The sequence below is a fragment of the Cyprinus carpio genome, chromosome B22 (genome assembly GCF_018340385.1).
Source record: "Cyprinus carpio isolate SPL01 chromosome B22, ASM1834038v1, whole genome shotgun sequence".
Taxonomy (NCBI): domain Eukaryota; kingdom Metazoa; phylum Chordata; class Actinopteri; order Cypriniformes; family Cyprinidae; genus Cyprinus; species Cyprinus carpio.
In genome coordinates this window covers 9281815-9301472 of record NC_056618.1, presented here as the reverse complement: position 1 = coordinate 9301472, position 19658 = coordinate 9281815, and the positions used below count along the sequence as shown (strand labels likewise).

At 35.0% G+C, this 19658-nt stretch overlaps 1 protein-coding gene and 1 long non-coding RNA gene across 10 annotated transcripts in view; one reads left to right on the top strand and one right to left on the bottom strand.

The window, feature by feature from the left end:
* The first annotated feature begins 2904 nt into the window (after window positions 1-2904).
* On the top strand, window positions 2905-4176 carry LOC122141811. The gene is made up of 2 exons (XR_006158124.1): window positions 2905-2974; window positions 3146-4176. It is a non-coding gene; the product is annotated as an uncharacterized LOC122141811 (long non-coding RNA).
* A 3364-nt stretch (window positions 4177-7540) lies between these two features.
* Window positions 7541-19658, bottom strand: part of LOC109052499 (protein NLRC5-like) — a 76858-nt gene continuing 64740 nt past the window's right edge. For all 9 annotated transcript variants that reach the window (XM_042749985.1, XM_042749989.1, XM_042749988.1 and 6 more), the window contains 12 exons: window positions 19178-19351; window positions 18914-19084; window positions 17205-17378; window positions 16519-16692; window positions 15003-15176; window positions 14290-14466; window positions 14026-14199; window positions 13368-13541; window positions 10037-10210; window positions 9097-9258; window positions 8484-8824; window positions 7541-8148 (listed from right to left, as the gene is read on the bottom strand). In XM_042749985.1, coding sequence (XP_042605919.1) covers window positions 8078-8148; window positions 8484-8824; window positions 9097-9258; window positions 10037-10210; window positions 13368-13541; window positions 14026-14199; window positions 14290-14466; window positions 15003-15176; window positions 16519-16692; window positions 17205-17378; window positions 18914-19084; window positions 19178-19351 — 2140 coding nt within the window. In that variant the 3' untranslated portion in view covers window positions 7541-8077. The remainder of the gene's footprint in view (window positions 8149-8483; window positions 8825-9096; window positions 9259-10036; window positions 10211-13367; window positions 13542-14025; window positions 14200-14289; window positions 14467-15002; window positions 15177-16518; window positions 16693-17204; window positions 17379-18913; window positions 19085-19177; window positions 19352-19658) is intronic.

The window sequence follows — 19658 nt, the reverse complement described above, 5'->3', positions numbered from 1 at the left end:
GCTTTCATTTTGGTATATCTAATGTTTATGTAATGAAAGTTTAAGATTAAGAATGTGTTTAAGGATTAAGCTTAAATCAAGGTTTAGTTTATAAATCTGTTGCGTCAGACTTTAAATTTTCAAATATCCAGACTTACATTGTAACCATCATTTTGATCTCAACTTAACTTAACTTAACTTTGACCCTACTACTTTAAACTCATCAAGGAATTTGCATGACTGCAAAAGTTGTTGCAATTTTTGGAAACCTGTTTGCAAAAATATCTGGAATTAAAACCTTGTGCTTTTAATTTGCCACAATAGCCTGTAACACAAATTGAAAGATTAAGAATGTATTATTTGTTTTAAGGATTAAGCTCATGGATTTTTTTAAAAAAATCTGTTGCATTTGACTTTTAAGAAAACTTTAATAATAATATTATTACATTGTGTTACCAGAAAACTTGCATGACTATGTTCCTTTAACATTTAAAGATAGTTATCAGCTTAGGATCCAATGTTTTTCCTATTTGGCTGTAACCATCATTTTGATCCCAATGTTCCTTTACATTTAAGATAAATCAACTTTGAACCTATTAATACTGGTTATATTTGTTTTTTTTGTTGGCAGTGTTTTATCTGTCTGATCTAACAGTCTTTCTGTAATGGTAGTTGATATTTTAGACATTTATTTTTATTTGTGTCAAAGAAATGTCAGTATAGCAGAGATATACAGCTATAAGATAATGCATTTAATTGAAGCCTTATTGGTGTAACTCACCCTAAAGGTGTGACCCTCACACATCTGTCTGTTTGTAAACCATCAGAGGCCCTAATCTGTCTACAATGTGTGTGTTTTTTAATTTTATTATTATTATTATTATTATTTATTTATTTATTTTATTTTATTTTTTCAGGTGTGTTTAGTGAGTCATTGTCAGTGACGGAAGGAGATTCTGTTACTTTACACATTGGTGTTACTGAAATACATGAGGACAACGATATACTGTGGAAATTTGGAGCTGAAAAGTCTCAAATAGCTAAAATAAAGAAAAAGAAGGAAATATTCTCCACATTTGATGGTCCTGATGGGAGATTCAGAGACAGACTGAAGCTGGACAATCAAACTGTATCTCTGACCATCACAAACATCACAACTGTACACGCTGGAGATTATCAACTTGAGATAAGTGGAGCGAAAAAATCATCAAAAACATTCAGTGTTTCTGTCTATGGTGAGCAGAGATCAGGGGTGGGCAACTGGTCCTTGAGAGCCATTCTCCAGAAGAATTTAGATCCAACAATGAAAAAAAATTAAAAACTCACCTGCCTAGTCTTCATAATCCTCAAGACACTGATTAGCTTGTTCAGTTACGGATGTTGTCTACGCCTGGACATAATTTATCCAAACAGGCACATATTGTATTTCATGTGTTACATCATTGTATAGTTTGAAAAGACAGACACATTCAGTGACCATCGACATGCTAAACACTCACTTAACACAAACATTTTTACACAGATTCACTAGAATTCACAACACAGAAAGCAGACTGATTGTTGTGTTCATATTCCTCTTATTCTCTCATGTTTCCAGCTCGTCTTCCTGTTCCTGTCATCAGCAGTAATTCTTCACAATGCTCTTCTTTTTCATCATCATCATCATCATCATCATCATCATCATCACAGCAGAATTGTTCATTGGTGTGTTCAGTGGTGAATGTGGGTCATGTGACTCTCTCCTGGTACAAAGGAAACAGTTTATTGTCCAGCATCAGTGTGTCTGATCTCAGCATCAGTCTCTCTCTACCTCTGGAGGTGGAATATCAGGATAACAACAGCTACAGCTGTGTGATCAACAATCACATCAGCAACCAGACCACACATCTGGACATCACTCAGCACTGTCAGCCATGTTCAGGTAAAGCAAAACTGATATATATATATATATGTTTATTTACTGATCTGATCTGATCTTCTGTTGTAGATCAGACTGATTTCAATCACTTACATTAATGTCTCTCTTTCACTCTCCTTTAGGTCCCCCAGGCTCAGTCTCTCTGATATTGCTGATCTCTGCTGGATCTCTGTTGATTGTTGCTGCAGTTGTGATATTCTGGATCTACAGGAAACGTAGAAAAACTGATCAAGAAGGCAAGTGTTTCCTACTGCTTCTAAACAATAATATATATATTAAAAAATAAAATAAAAAATACTAAATTGAAAATAAGCTCCAAATTTTAGTAAACCCATAGGCCTATTTTATCATTTAATTAAAATGAATCTCACAGTTTTTTAGTTAACATCCTGTATATGAAACCAATCTAATATTGTTTTTGACTATTTTTGTAGATCACACTCATATCAAAATGTGTGTCTCTTTGTATGTAATGATACTGAACGTCGCTCTTTAGTCGTCTCACTCGGAGTCTCGCAGAAATCTGCATTTCTCAGTCTGCATCAACACTACAAATGCAAAAAAAAATTATTTTACATTTTAAATTGAATAATAATAATAATTAAAATAACCTTACAGATGTAAAGATGCAGCTGGTGATCAAATTATTATCTATATGAATGATGACTTTTATTATGCTAGCTGAGTTTAAATGCTGATTATATACAAAGAATGTAAATTACTTCACTTTTGTTAAACATCCCAACTGGGTTTAATTTATGTGTAAAGAATGTCTCTCTAAATGTAGTGATATTTTATAAACGTTTTGTATACGGTGAAAAATATGACAAATATTTTTCAACAGGCCGAATGGCAAATTAAATTTGTTTATGCCATTTTTAAAACTGTGGTATTAAATATTTATTGCCTTAAGTTTGAAAACCCTACATAACTACAATTGTTGTTTAGAAACATATCTAGTAGTGTAGGATTTAGTTTAGTTGTTTAAAGCATATTATTGTTGAAACAGTGGAGACTTCTGCAGAAAAGGTCACTTACACTGAGCTGGCATTCAACAGAACAAACACAGAGGAGTCGGTAAGACATTTCATTGTTCATTTGTTGAGTGTATTTGTAAAATTTCAGCAGAGAGTCAGTCCATTTTAATCATTAAAAAAAAAAGAAATACTCTGTATTTTTAAAACTATATAATCTCGGTACATCACATTTATTGTTATTATTATATCTTGTGTTATGCATTTTTTACAGGAAGTTAAAGAGGACAGTCATGTGGATTATGCACCAATAACGATGAGGTGATCAGACGTCAATGTTGTTCTTAGAACAAGTAGCTTGTGATCATTTTCACTAGAAACCTCCAGAAATGACCACAGATTCTGAGTCAACGGTTAGGCTTTGAGATCACCACATTGCATCTGGTCTCCTAAAACTTCAAAAGACTCAACCTTGAAATACAATGAGCTTTAATGAATTATGTAACTCTTACAGCCCAAAGAAGCATTTTCATTGTTCACTCTTAAAGTTAAATGTGCAAACTGTAGATGCAAACTATACTCATCAAAAGAAATGGAGACCCCGTTGTGGTATCGATTATTTACATCTCTATAGAAAATGTGGTTTGATCTGCTGATAGACAAACAGCTTGTGCATGAGAATGTTTGATGTCTGTTCGTGAGTGTATATGAGGTGTGAGAAGTGCATCTGTGTCAATAGCTTGTGGTTGAAGGGCTTTTTTCCATTCTTGCTTACCTGAAAGCATCGACTTCTGCTCTAAAGAGAAACCACTTTACTATATAATACTGAACTCATCAATTCTGCTGTTTGACAAAATGGTTTCAAAACAAGCAGTGGTATCACTGTTCATATTAGTACATGAAAATATCACATGCACAAATGCATCATGATCTTATATAATCATGCAGTGATCCTGCAACTAAGTAGTGCTAGTTTCAGAAGTTATTTCCAGCTCAACACTTCTTTCTAAGCAGAACTATTCTTATAAATGTCATATCCTGTTTTTTTTTTTTTCTTCTTCTGCCAGTGTCTGGGTCTTTTAAGGAAATCACGCAATGCATGATTTACAATGTATAATTTATGTTTGATGTATTTGGTTTTCATCGGTTTTGAGGAGAAACTAACTAAACAATGCTAACCAGCTTGATTCAAGGTTGACCACCTTTTAGCATGGCAGGGCTCCTGTGTAAACACTAAATATGAAACAGTTCCTGTGTTGTTTGTGAGTACAGTTAACAAGGAATAAATAAATATTTTAAAATGTGTTGAATTGTTGCGAAACGTAATTTATGATAAATCATGAATGGCCCATTTTACTGCAAGAGAAATTTGCCTGGAGTGCATGAGCTTGAAATGTTTATTGGTATAGCAATAAATATTATAGCTGGACCTTAAAATGTTTTGTCTTCGTTAGTGTGAAGCGTAACTCCTGAGCCTTAAATATCACATAACTGATCACTCTATATTAAAACTCCATATTAAGAGCAGCAAAATAAATAAATAAATCAATTATTTAATTTAGATGCTGATAATAATAATAATAATAATAATAATAATAATAATAATAATAATAATAATAAATCTGTCACTGTTGAAACATCTGCTGTAATACTACAAACGAATTGTTATCAATATAGGCATTTCCCCCACATAACTGTTAAATCTTACAGCAGGTGTTTAATAGAAAGTGTATATAACTGGAGTATAGAGCGCCGTCTAGTGTTCAAAATAAGACTTCACATGTGAAGCTTTGGGCACATGGGCGTCTCTATGATTTGAAAACATCAGGAGCTAGAGGACGTTGTGTATATCACACTGTGTGTGTGTGTGTGTGTGTGTGTGTGTGTGTGTGTGTGTGTGTGTGTGTGTGTGTGTGACCCAGGATCACAAAACCAGTCATAAGGGTATTTTTTATTTTTTAATTAAGATAAGTTTTAATTAAGTTTTAATATATTTAAAAATGTACAAAATATCTTCATGGAACATGATCTTTACTTAATATCCTAATGATTTTGGGCATAAAATAAAAATCAATAATTCTGACCCATACAATGCATTTTTGGCTATTGCTACAAATATACCCCAGCGCCTTAAGACTGGTTTTGTGGTCCAGGGTCACACACACACACACACACACACACACACACACACACACACAGACAGATTTGCAGAATTGTTGTAAATATATTTGTTTAGGTGACTTTATACTGTACATATCAGGGTATTTTACCCAACTATCAGTAACGTTTAAAAATTGTGTACAAAACAACCCGTCACCTATTCACACCCTTTTATATATAGTACATACAAACAGTGTTACTTTACATAGTTACAGTAGATGGCTACCTTGAAACTGATTATTTGAATCCTTTGATATTTACACCTTTCTGCACTGATCAGTTGTATGATATTGATTGAACTGATAAATGGCGCCATCTGTTGTGTTTTTGAAGAACAGTATTGAAACAGCATCAGTTCTGTGACCTCAACAGGAAAGAGATTAATATTCTTCTAGTGTTCTGACTATGACCAGGGGTGGATTTAGTGATATGGGGGCCCCCGGGCAAAATATAGGACTGGGGCCCTATCCTCTGGATATGGATTGGTGTTGTTTTAGTGATATGGGGGCCCCCGGGCAAAATATAGGACTGGGGCCCTATCTATATATACATAATACACACACAACACACAAATAAACAAAAACATATACTATTAAATAAAAAGGTTTTTAAGTTATAGCGCCACCCATGGTCCAATCTCCATAAAAGTTTGCATGCTTCATATTATCATGTCGCATGTGCTCAGCAAATTTCGTGAAGTTCTATGTAAATTAGACACACAAAAACAAATTTCAGCAATCAAATTTAGCTTTAAAATATAGCATTTTCACTTTTATAGAAGTTAAAGTGCCACCTGTGGTCCGATCTCTGTAAAATGTTGCATGCTTCTTTAGAATCAGATGTAGCATGTAGTCACATAGAGTTGCAAAGTTATCAGTTTTCATTGAAGAATGGCAGGCTATTGTGTGCACTAGGCCACACCCATTTTCAAAGGATCAATTTCAACTTTTTTATATAATTATTGACCTAGACAGTCCAGGGAATTTTACTGCAGTGGTTTTATTGAGGATGAGCAAAAAAAACACTGATTAGTTTGCACAAGAATATTTCTCACATAATCAAAAACATTTAATTAACGTTTTGACTGACAGCAGTGCTTTTAGAAGCAAGGTTGTTTAGAATGAGGAGCCCATATGTTATGAATATCCTGTGCATGTGTAAAAAAAAAAAATAAAAAAAAAATAAAAAACACATAACATACAATAATGCACCTGAAAAAAAAAAGAACAAAGAGAGAGAGAGAGAGAGAGAGAGAGAGAGAGAGAGAGAGAGAGAGGCTGATTTGTTTATTTATTTTTATATTCTTATATGGGTCTATGGGTCAATGAGACCCAGTAATTTTTGTTCTGATGGGCTTCTGTTAACCTGGCCTTCATTGCAAATGTCCTCAAAGACAATCTCGACACCTTTGACAAAGACACATACGTTTTATTATGGATGTGCGCACTTTATTTCACGTCTTCTGAACTGTTGACAACAAACACCCGCTTACCCCCATTGAAAGGCTTGGAGGGGTTAAAACTATTAATATAACTCCAATTGGATTCGTCTGAAAGAAGAAAGTCACATACACCTAGGATGCTTTGAAGATGAGTAAAACACAGGCTAATTTAAATTTTTAAATCTTAATAAGAGCCATTTAATTGTAACCATATATGATTCATGACGAGCTGTGTATCTGAGCCACAAATAGGGTTATAAGCTATCATGGGAGGATTTACAAACCACAACAGCTTGAGTGTTATTAGCAGATACTCTTCTTAGATCAGACTTTTCACTGAACAAATGAAGATGATGTTTTGCATGTTTGTTTGTTCCGGCGCCAGACTGGTAAGTTATAAATATATATTTTTGGCTCTGTGTAACATTCCTCACAGATGTTAAAGTCATGGAAGATAATGGAGATTGCTTCTACTTAGAATTATTTCATGAAAACGTGCAGGAACCCCATTTTATTTACTTATCTAAATGTACCATATTCTTAAACATCAAGGTGTTGATAATATCCAGAATAATTCAGCTTTTCGTGTTGTAATTACATCATTAATCTATTATTTGTATATCTCTCCTTTTATTTGCTGTAATTCTGAATGTTTTTTTAATTTACCTTTAGATAAAAAACTACAGCTGATTTCAGGCTTTGTAAACCACTGGGAGCCTTAATCTGTGTAAAATCAGTTTATATTCTCCAGGTGTGTTTGGTGATTCAGTGTCAGTGATGGAGGGAGATTTTGTCACTTTATACACTGATGTTACTCAAATACATGAAGATGACTACATACTGTGGAAATCTGAAGCTGAAAACTCTATCATAGCTAAAATTAAAAAAGAGAAGCAAATCTTCCACACGTATGATGATGTTTTTGATGAGAGATTAAGAGACAGACTGAAGCTGAACGATCAAACTGGATCTGTGACCATCACAAACATCACAACTCAACATGCTGTAGTTTATCAACTAGAGATAAATGGACTGAAACTGATATTAAAATAATTCAGTGTTTCCGTCTATGGTGAGTAGAGATCATTTGTCCTGTTGTTTTATTAAAGGAATATTCAGTACAAGTTAAGCTTAATCAACAGCATTATGACATTGCTTTGTTTAGATCTGTTCATATTAAGCTTTTTGCACATTGTCATCATTTAATATTTTGTAATTACAATCACACACATGTGAACATGTCTACACTACATTTGGATGGAGTTTACTTAAAGCAAGTTAGGTTGCTTAATACTTTAATACTATCATTAAGAAATCAAGCTGAGAAAAAGAACACAATTACTGTATGTCAGTTGACCACATTCTGATCATGTGGGGCTGATGTACACAATAAAATTAAGTAAATTCAAAGGACCTTTTTTCAGTGTATACTACTGATTTGAATCTCTGCACATGTAGCCCACAATATTTTCACTTAACATTTTCAGTTTATATCATTTGATATATTGAAGTGCTAAATTACAGTCACAGTCATTATTAGCAATATTTTAATTGTTTCATTATGGATGAGATTAATCCAAGCATCGTTATGATGAAGGCTTTATCCTATGGACTTATATCCAGCCAATTCACCACATTTGAGCACTCACTAGCCTCGTCTCCCTTCTCTGTTTCACCTGTAAAAAAATAAAAAATAAAAAATTCAAATACCATCCAGATAAATACAAAACCAAAATAAACACTCAACATTACTCATGTACATGCATGTTTCTATTAATGCTGCATTATTTAATTTGAAGGTCTTATCCTTTACCACCTGTATGCATTAGTAATAATTTTTAAATCGTAATGTATAAGAGCTATAATAACTTTAGATTTGTTAAAGCAGTGCTATTTTAAGCTGCAGTAGCTGTTAGTTTGCCATTGTTTGTATATATTGCTTGCTGTTTAGCAATATCTCACCAAAATTACAATCACACATATGCATGTATAACAGTTCTATAGTAAGAACCTTCTGAGGATTCCTCATCTGACGGTGATGTTTCTTGTTCTGTTGATTTCACAGGTTCCTCTTGAGCTGCATTTATAACAGTACTATAGTGGAAACCTTCAGAGGATTCCTCATCTGACGGTGATGTTTCTTGTTCCGTTGATTTCACAGGTTCCTCTTGAGCTGCATTTATAACAGTACTATAGTGAAAACCTTCAGAGGATTCCTCATCTGATAGTGAGTTTTCTTGTTCTGTTGATTTCAAAGGTTTCTCTTGAACTTTTGAACGAGTTAACCATCCACCAATACTACTAATGATATTTGCACCAGCGCTCCAGCTGAGCCAATGTTCTTTCTCCAGGCTGTAAGGAGGAACCAGAAGAGAACAACAGTGGTCATTGGAACAAGTTACAAATTTTCTGTAGTTACTATATTTCAACTAATTTGAGTACAGAGTGTAATAGACTATAGCAAACATTACATTTTCTGTTATCAAATTAGTTACCGATTTTAGATTGTTTGGCATATACACAAACAATATTTGTGTTTACAATATAAAACATTTAAAATAAATTACATTTCCATTTTTGTCTGTTTATAATTGTTTGACTGCAACATAAGGATGTTTACTCACCTCAGATTACAGTTTGAGTCTTGTAGTAAATCAATGAGCTGATTTTTCGAGTATCTTATGGTATTGTTACTCAAATCAAGTTCTTTTAAGAATGTCAGTGCTTTAGTCTTGGCCAAAGACTGAGTTAAATGTGCAACATCTGTAATGCCACAGTCATTTAGACTAGAAAGAGAGGAAGAAATATAATTGTTATAATGTTTGCTTTTCTCAGCTAAATTTGGAGGGGGAAAAAATCACAGTCATCTCAAAGGGGATGCATTTTGATTAGGAATTTCACCTGATGGATTTCCAGTGGCATGGGGTTTAGATTTGACAGGGAAATTAACAGAATTGACCAACAGAAGTTGCTTTAGTGAACTCTGAACTGGCTGGAGCCTTGTTCTGCCAATCCAATTGCCATCCATCAGGTGAAACTGCACAAAATATTTACAACGAACGGGCCTATAATTCAAGCAGTGTATCCTCGACCACTTCATAAAAGTATTGTTCCAGAATTGAAGTGCCTCTTGGGAAAAGGTTCATTTTTTATTTATTTTTTTTATTTATTTTTTTAATATCTGCAGAATTTTGCCATGCAAAAGTACACTATAATGTGACTGCACCTTATTGCACAATATATAGAATTCAGCCAATTCATAAAAAGACCCAAATATTTTAAATGTATAAAGCTATGCTCTACATTACCAAATGGTTTAAAATATAAAGATGAAAGGCAGTTACAAATAATTAAATTATACATAATAAAGAGAAAAAATATAAGGCACAGTCGAAGTGTCTGCAGGAACACACATTAATTCTTCTTCAACTTAATATATATTCCTCCACTGGGAGGAATTATTTTCCACAAATATGGGAGATATTGGGTAAAAGTGCTTTAGTTAAAATTACAGTGTTAGAGTGATTTTAAGCATTGTGATTCTTGTATGGGAATATTCCTCACCTCAATCTCTTCAACTGACACCGTGAATTATTCAGTATTTCACACAAGATCTTCAGTCCTTTGTTTTCTATTTTATTCTGACTGAGGTCCAGCTCTCTCAGGTGTGAAAGGTTTAAACACAGGGATGGAGTCAGGATGTTACAGTGTTTCTCTGTAATTTTGCATCCACACAGACTAAAGACAGAGAAAGAAATAACAATAATCCATGTTCAGTTCATGTGTGAGTTAAATTCATCCTGACTAAACACAATAAAGTCACTAATATACGACCATGGAACCTTAATTATAGAACCATAAACCAATCTATAACTAGGATTTGAGGATACTAGTTACAATACAAGTCTAAAACATATTTAGTTGGACAAAAAATGCTTGTGAATTGCAACTGAATGTCAGAGCTGAACTTTTTAAATGTTTTTTTAGTATTGAAAGCCACAGCTTTCTGTAGCTCAAGACCAAGGGGTTCTCCCCGAGGGGAAGCCCGGTTCGCATGATAAAGGTCATGCGGCGATGCCTATATGCCTTGGACATGTGGAGGAAGCCTTTGTTCTTGTCTCAGGGCCCGGTGCTGGGGGCTCCTTGTTGCTGCGTAACGCTAGCAACAGATGCGTCCCTCACCGGTTGGGGGAGAGTTTGTTCTTTTGTTTGTTTTCATTGGTTTGAGAACATTGTTGAAACATATTTATGTTCTAAGAGACATTTACTGATACACTTTTTTTAAACTTAATTATTTTAGAAGGGGTTGAGTTTTGACATAATTAGTGAGATTTGTACTGTAAAAATTAATGCATGTAACCTATACACGAGTTCTCAACTCAAACTATCATCATAATCCACACTGAAGAGAGTACCTGGGGTTATTTAATTGCATAACACACACACACAAACATAAGTGTTCCCCTTCCCATAGTGTCGAAAAACACTATGGGAACACCTTCAGCATGTCCACACTCTGAATCACATGTGTAATCAGTCCAATGGAAGGGCAAGACATCATAGGCAGGTGACATAGCGACCAGGAAGCTATAAAAGCATGCGAGGTGGAACCGCCATCAGCTTTCTGTCATTCCACAAGCGCTCTGTGTTGTGTCAGTCATACTTTTCATTCTGTGAGTTTTATTTGATGTTGTACGTTTGAAAAACAAGTTATAAAGCATGTTGAAAACCAAATGTAAGGGTGAAAGTGGATATCGTTTCAGGCTGGGTGTTCCTCCCTGCCCTCGCTACATCACGAGTGGGGATACACACTATCTGTGCGTTGTCTGCTTGATGGCGAAGCATGTGGAGTGGGCTCTCGAGGGGGCCATCTATCCACATTGTCAGCGAACGTCATTATGCTCGTTTCGCTCCTGGAAGGAGCGTTCCTCGCAGTGAGGGTCCCACTTCAGCTGAGACTGAGTTGCGGCTGCATTTGTAGGGTTTGCAACTGGATTTGGCGGAGGGAATGGAGACAGGCAAGGGCGCAGCAGTCTCCAGCGAGCGCTTCTCTCAGTCTCTTCCACCCAGAAACGTAGCAGAGCTGAAGGGCTCGCTTCCCCTTTCAGGGGTCTCCAGAGCAGCTAATTCGGCTGTCTCCTGCCAGTCCTACACTTCAGGGCACCAAAGACTCAGAGATTAGAGAGACTGGTTCCCTTAGTTGACTATTTAGCAGTGTGGAAGCTACTACCAATTAGTAGCTACTACCAAATATCTTGTTGGGTCCTGCATACTGTAGAAAAAGGCTGCCTTTCAATGGGGTCTTTCCCACACTCGTGGGCCCCGAGCAGGCTCTGTTATTAGAACAAGAAGTGAACACTTTCTTGAGGAAGGAGGCCATCGAGGTGGTCTCTCCTTAGGACAGAGAATCCGGGTTCTATAGCCAGTACTTAATTGATCCAACGAAGATTGGGGGCTGCGTCCAGGGCATCCGCATTCTGAATTACATCCGACATTCGGTTGATTTTAGCTCAATCAGATCAGTTGGCGGTTCGGCATTGAGATGTTGTTCTCGCTCACAAGAGAGAGCTGATGTTAAGACTAAACACCTAGAAAAGTGTGCTTTCTCCATTACAGAGGACCACTTATCTGGGCATAGTGTGGGATTTGACCACGATGCAGGCACAGCTGTCTCCTGCTCAGATCGAGTCGATCCTCATGTGCCTTGGACATGTGGAGGAAGCCTTGGTTCTTGTCTCAGGGCCCGGTGCTGAGGGTTCCTTATTACCACGTAACGCTAGCAATGGATGCATCCCTCCCCGGTTGGTTTGCGGTCATGAGTGGCCACTCTGCCTGTGGTCTGTGGAGCGTTTGCCATCTCACATGTCTCCAACAACACAGTGGTGGTCTCTTACATCAACCACCAAGGGGGTCTGCGTTCACGCCCCTTGTACAAGCTGGCACACCAGATCCTTGTGTGGTCCCAGGACAAACTCCTTTCGTTGAGAGCAGTGCATAATCTTGGGCATCTAAATATGGGAGCAGACATCCTTTCGAGGCAGGGGTCGAGGCCCGGGGAATGGAGGCTTCATCCCAAGGTGGTGAAGCAGATATGTGGAATTTTTTGCCAGGCTCAGGTGGACCTGTTTGCGACATCGCACTGTCCCCTCTGGACAGACCAGGTTTCAGTTGGTCAACAGCGCAGTCTATTCCACTTCCTCAAAATAGAAACGCATCAGCAATGTGCCTGAACACATCTCTTTTTCAGACTGGCACTCCCATGGGTGCACAAATGGGCGTTAATGCATTTGCTATTTAAACAATGTGATGCAGGACCTGAAAATGACAACTGCGTCTGGCCGAAACTAGCAAAAAACACTTGTGTCATGCGTGGCGCAGCATTGCGCTGGGTGTATGATAGGGCCCAGTGTGATCAAGTTTATCACAGCAATGGATGTTTACTTCTGTTTCTGAAAGCAGTAACGTCCCTTGAATTGGAGTGTTTTTGACAGAGAGTTAAAATGAGGATGAAAAATGATCAATATCACATGTATTTTAAGTTATCCTATGTTGCTAACTTCATTAGCTAAACTACAGGAACAGGCATTTCATGACCCCTCTTTGACTAAAAGTACCATCAGTGTTGCAGAAAACTGTAACTCTGTCAGAAAAAATCTATTGTGATTCTTGTTTTAAGTTTTTGTCTGCCTTATTTCTTGTCAGATTTCAGCATACAGTATGAAACTCTCTACTGAAAAACATACTGAACCATTAGTCCATTAGCTCATAGTACTTTTAAATCTTTCTTCAGATTGGGAAATGCTAGATGATACTGTGCTCCTGTTGTGTTAAAATAAATAACTTAATAGTAAAATTTAATTTCACAGTAACTGCTGTTAAATATAACGTTACTAACTGTAGTTTTTCCAGCTTGCATTGTGAACTTCCTAATAGAAGCCCAAGGTTTTCAATAACAGAGTCTCCTAGTTGATTCCCACTGAGGTTCAGCTCTCTCAGGTGTGATGGGTTTGATTTCAGAGCTGAAGTCAGGATTTGACACAGTTTCTCTGTAATACTGCAATCGCACAGACTGTAGACAGAAAGAAAAAGTTAATGTATGTTTTAAATTATCATGAGTAAATGCCATACAATCACTAATACATCAGAACATGAAAACCTAATTATAGAACCATAAACCAAGACAGGAGGTAACTTAACTAGGATTTGAGGATACTAGTTACAACAGAAGACTGGAGCATCTTTATTCTCATTAAAAGTAAATGACACACTCATTGAATGAATTAATTATCTGTAATTTAAAATATAGAATCAATATTGTAGTTCACTGAGAAAAAAAGTGACATTTAAATTTACTATCTTCATGTAGTTAATTTCAGAAAATTAAGAAAATATTGTACACAAATCACAATGTAAAGTATTTTTAGAGTGTGGTTTACTGCACAAAATACAAATTTTGCTTCAAAGTTTAATTATTTTTCTACTGATACACATTGAATCAGTCCAATAGTTAAAAGCATCACACTGTAACTGATGTACAGCATAATGATACCAACTCTAGTTTCTCCAGCTTGCATTGCGGGTTCATCAGTACATCTTTGAGGTTTGTTACTCCTAATTTTCCTAATACATTCCCACTTAAGTTCAGCTCTCTCAGGTACGATGGGTTTGATTTCAGAGCTGAAGTCAGAACAGAACAATCTTCATCTTTCATGTCACAGCTTGTGAACCTTTATTTGGAGAAATGAGACAAACAAACTATGATCTGTTTCTTTCAAATACCAAAACACAATTTTATTTGTTTTGTGATTGTTACTGACCTCATTTGCTTCATTTTACAGTGTGAATCCTTCAGTACATCATACAATTGTGTTTTTTGTCTTGTGTTTTTTAGGTTATTCCCGCTTAGGTCCAGCTCCCTCAGGTGTGATGGGTTTGATTTCAGAGCTGAAGTCACAGCAGAACAACCTTCAACTGTCATATCACAGTATCTTAACCTAACATTGGGAAAGATCAAGAGATGGAGAGCATAAAATAAAGTATGAGAAGCTAACACTTTATTACATCAACAAAATAAGGAAGAGAGATCATCTTTACTAGAGATGCAGTATCAGTATCGGGCCGGATACTGTTTTTGTGCATTTATATTAAAAGGCTCTGTGACATACTGAGTTTGGTGACCCCTAATCTAATTCCTGTGCTTAAATAAAAAAGAAATGAATTAAATGAAAGACAAAAAATACAACAGAGCAATAGAAAGAACAGTGAAAGAAGCTCATACATTACATTTTAACAGGCATAATTAAGTGTGAAAATAACTGAAGGAAACTTCTATTAAATAATAATAATAATAATAATAATAATAAAAATAATAAAAAATACAAATTAAATGAAAATACAAGTATTGGTAATCATTATTTTTGGTGACCAATAATGAAAGCATTGGTCTCGTTCTGGAAAAAGTGGTATAATCCTTACTTCACCAGATCACAAAATACTCATCATGAGATACTGAGTATAAAGTGTTCCTCACCTTAGTCTCTTCAGTTTACAGTGGAAATCATTCAGGAGATCACATATGTGCATCACTCCTGTGTTCTTTATTTTATTTCCACTGAGGTTCAGTTCTCTCAGGTGTGATGGGTTTGATTTTAGAGCTGAAGTCAGGATGAGGCACTGTTTCTCTGTAATACTGCATTCACACAGCCTGAAGACAGAAAGAGAAAAGACAATGTTGGGCCCACCAGAAAATCATTCTGTAAAGTTATAGTTTACTCATATTTGTCATAATTCACTCTATTAGGCGATGTTCTTTTGGCAAAACAATCACAAGGCAGTATCAAAATCGTGTACCAAAAACATTTTGTCATAAATACTTGGCAATAACTTTTTACAAATAATATGTTGCTTGTATTCCACTTTTTCAGAGAAGTGGAATACAAAAAAAATAAAAAAAAAATTAAAAAAAAATAATAATAATAATAATAAAATAATAAAAATAATAATAAAAATAATAATAATAATAATAAACCCTACAAAAAACACATTTAAGTGCTTATTATTGCCATCTATAACTTAATTACAATAAGTGCTGCTGATTTATTGAATTAAATTGAAGCAGTTTATATATATATATATATATATATATATATATATATATATATATATATATATATATATATACACTTAAAATTTTTAACACATTTACCATACCCTGCCAGGCCTTGACCTGTACGTCATCTTACACTGCATGCAGCTGCTGACAAACATATTCAGGACATGATGTAGCCTATGAGATTTATGTTATATGACCCTAAAATAATATATTGACATCACCTTCATCACCACGGTTAAACTGCTAAATATAGTGTAGAAATTTTCTGTGAAGCTGCTTTGCAAAGGTGGTGAAAAGTGCTATGCCAATAAATGTGAATTGAATTGAATTAAAATAAAGAGACAGGGCAAAAATGTCCCTTTATGGGTATATACAGTAGTTTAGCAATATCACAAGAGCAAGAGTGGTTTTTCCCTCAAATATCCGCAAATCTGATTTAATACAACAGTTTAATAAATGTGTTACATTTTACACAAAATATTGCCAGTGTTGTTCCAACCAAAGCCACAGCAGAACTGTTGTGCCTTTCTGAAAACCACACAACAATGCCTTCTTATTGAATGTATCCAAATTTTTAAATGAATCGAGTAAGCCAACTGTACAGTGACCCATTCATAAAGATCCATTTTTAACGTCCTACACATGAAAATTCATACACATAATATTTACATTTTAAAACAATCTAGCATAATTATCTGAATTGCTGTAAGTCTCATCTACATTGGGGATGCACAATTTCCAAAATTTCATAAAAAAATAAAAATAAAAATAAAACTCTTTACAATAACTTTAATTTTAATACTTCACATTATTATGACTGTGATGTTGAGAGAAAAACATACCACTGGTTCAGACAAATGAGAAAATATTGTCAAGTAGAGTAACACTGCTATTAAAAGTAATATAGCATTTTAAAATAATGTGAAATACTCACGTCAGAGTGTTGAGTGTACAGTGTTTATCCTGCAGTAAAGCAGCGATCTGATTCACTCGCATGTCTCCTAGTTCACATTCACTCAGATTCAGTTCTCTCAGGAGTAGTGGGTTTTTACCCACAATTCCAGTCACATACTGACAGGCTTCATCTGCAGCAGAACTTCTCAAAAACCTGTAAAGGTTGATGCACGATTCAGTTTCAGTCTGAACTAAATGTCCATTGCCTTTTAAAATATGTTAAGACAAAATTCATTGTCATTGTTTTTAATGACAAGCTCTAGTTAATTTCAGCACTTTTATTTTGAACAAATAAATACACAAAATAATCATTTTTGTCTTTTTGACATTCAAATATGTATTTGTAAGAAACAGTGAGAAAGTGTAAATGTCAAGAGGAGCGGTAGGGCATGGGATCATTAGATCTTCATTTTCAGTACAAATATGGACAATGAAGTTGGCATTCTGAATGGTCTCAAGATCTTCCTGGACAGCACACATTTGTGAAGACCTGGATATTCATAGATCTGCTGTAGTGCGATACAGTGTTGGGAATCTGGGCTTGATGGAAATCAAATACCACACTACTGAACATCAGCACAACTGCAGATTACTGCATTACTGAAATAATATTTAGTATGAATATTTAGCATATATTTTATTTTGTATTATTGCATCATGTCTCACCTCAGTGTCTTCAGTTGACAATTTGGATCCTGTTGTAAATCAGTGAGCTCCTTCACTCCTGATTGTCCAGGATCATTTCCTGTGAGATCCAGCTCTATCAGGTGTGAAGGGTTTGATCTCAGAGCTGAAGCCAGAGCTTTATAACCTTCTTCAGTGATACAGCAATCTGAGAGTCTACAGAAAATTAATTCATGAATTAAAATTAACATTTACAGTTAACAATTAACATTACAATTAATAATGCTGCTCAAAACTGGCACACATGTATTTACACAATAATAATTTGAATAGACTGCATAAATTGTATAATTAAAATACATGAACTCAAATGGGGAGGGCTGCAATATTATGATTACAAAAATGTATTTAAATTATTATGATTATTGTTTAATATTGCTCTTGATATTAAAAATTATGATAATGAAGTGTTTAGAGAAAGAGCACATCATATTCTGGCTAAGAATAGTTTATTAATTAGTTTATTGATTTTTTTATATATATATATTTAAGAAAAAAAAAATTCTCATTGATTGTTTTAGTAGTATGAAAAGCAAAATGATTATTTAAACTGGGAATACATTTTATACAGAAAGTGAGCAAAAAACGTTCCCACCATTGAAGCTATCAGTGAATAGCTTGAGGTATGCACTCTCACAGAAACTCATTTTATAATTAGAGGTGTATGTAGCAAACTGCATTCAATCCACTCCATTACATTTACTTCAGTAACTTTTTGGAAAATATATACTTTTTAGAGACTTTAAGGTGGGTACTTAAAAAAAAAAAAATAATAATAATAATAATAATAATAATAAAATTGGTAAGTCGATGGGGGCTACCAACTGTTTAGTTACATACATTCAAAATATACAAAATATATTTTAATATAGCTAGGCTAATTCTCTAATCTGAACTTCACATTTCACTTTAACTGAGACAACTGTGATAAACTTATTTAATAAAAAAATAAATATTTAATTTAGAAAAGAAAGGAGTTTTATTTTTTGCATATGGTGAGTTTAAAAAATTCTAGCGGTCCCCCCAGACTGAGCTTTTTTTTTTAGGCGATCATTATTTTAGAACGTTTCCCCTTATTGTTTCCATGGCGATGGGTCATGTTTGTCACGTGACAAACCTCGGTCACAATAACACTGTATGACAGATGGATCACTTTTATTTCGTTTTTCCTTTTTTATTCAAAATATTCATAAACTTGCACACCACGTCATGAACAATCTGATATTCCAAATCACAAATATGTGTTAATGAGTGTGCTTTGTCATTTATAAACCTTTCTAAATGATCTTGATCGTGATCTGTAACATCAGATGGGCACTGCCATGTTTGTTCGCGCTGCAGTTCAGAGAGTCTTGTCATTCGGATTTACAGCACGTGAATTCATCCATTTCTCCCAAAATACTATTTTATTTAGTTTTATATTTTATTTATTTATTATTTAAATTCTGTATTTAGAGATAACACTGTTGTGAGGTTAATTATGGCTCATGATTTCTGTGTGAAAATGTACAAATATGTGTCCATGCAGTTATTGAATGACAACCACTACAACACACACACACACACACACCCAGCAACAAAAAACATAATCTTCATTTTTTTCACTGCTGGAGGTAAGCAGATCCAATAAATATATAATATTCCATTGATTGCTGTGGTGTTGAGTGTAGCTGATGGTGGAATGTACTCACTTGAGTATCTTCAGCTCACAAACAGGATTCTTCAGTCCCTCACAGATCTCTTTGACTCCTGAGTCCAGCAGAAGGCTGTTGTTCAGGCTCATCTCTTTCAGGATGGTTTTGGAGGAGAGAACAGTAGCTAGAACTGAACAACTTTTCTGTGTCAGCTTACAATTATTCAGCCTAAGCACAAAAACAGCATTATTTATCATTCAGCGCATATTCAACACACATCAGATAATCTTTTATAATGATAAACAGAGAAGTTATTCTTACAAAATTTTCTCCACTTTGCTATGAGAGTCTATTAAAAGAGCAGAGAGCTTCTCCCAATCCAGATCTTCTAATTTATCTTCACTCAGATCCAGTTCTTTCAGTAATAATGGACTTTTACCCAGAACTTCAGTAAAATACTGGCACATTTCCTCTGCAGCAGGACTTTTCAAATACCTACAGGAAGAAGATAAGAATTTTAGATTAGATAATTATGTTACAATTCATGAAGCTCCCAACTTGCTTATGTGTCCAGTCTAAGGGTACACCAGTATGAAATTTCAGAGATTATAGAACAACTGATGATTCTCAGCCTAGGGTATCGGCCAGGGCTTGCAGCAGGAAGGTCAGTCACTGTTATATTAACACTACCCACTAAGTGAAATTGGATAACACTGGGAAAATATACCCATTCTACTTGGAACAGGAATGTTGCAGAAGCCCCATCCTTCTCGAAGGATGTGTCAGAAGCATTTACATATAT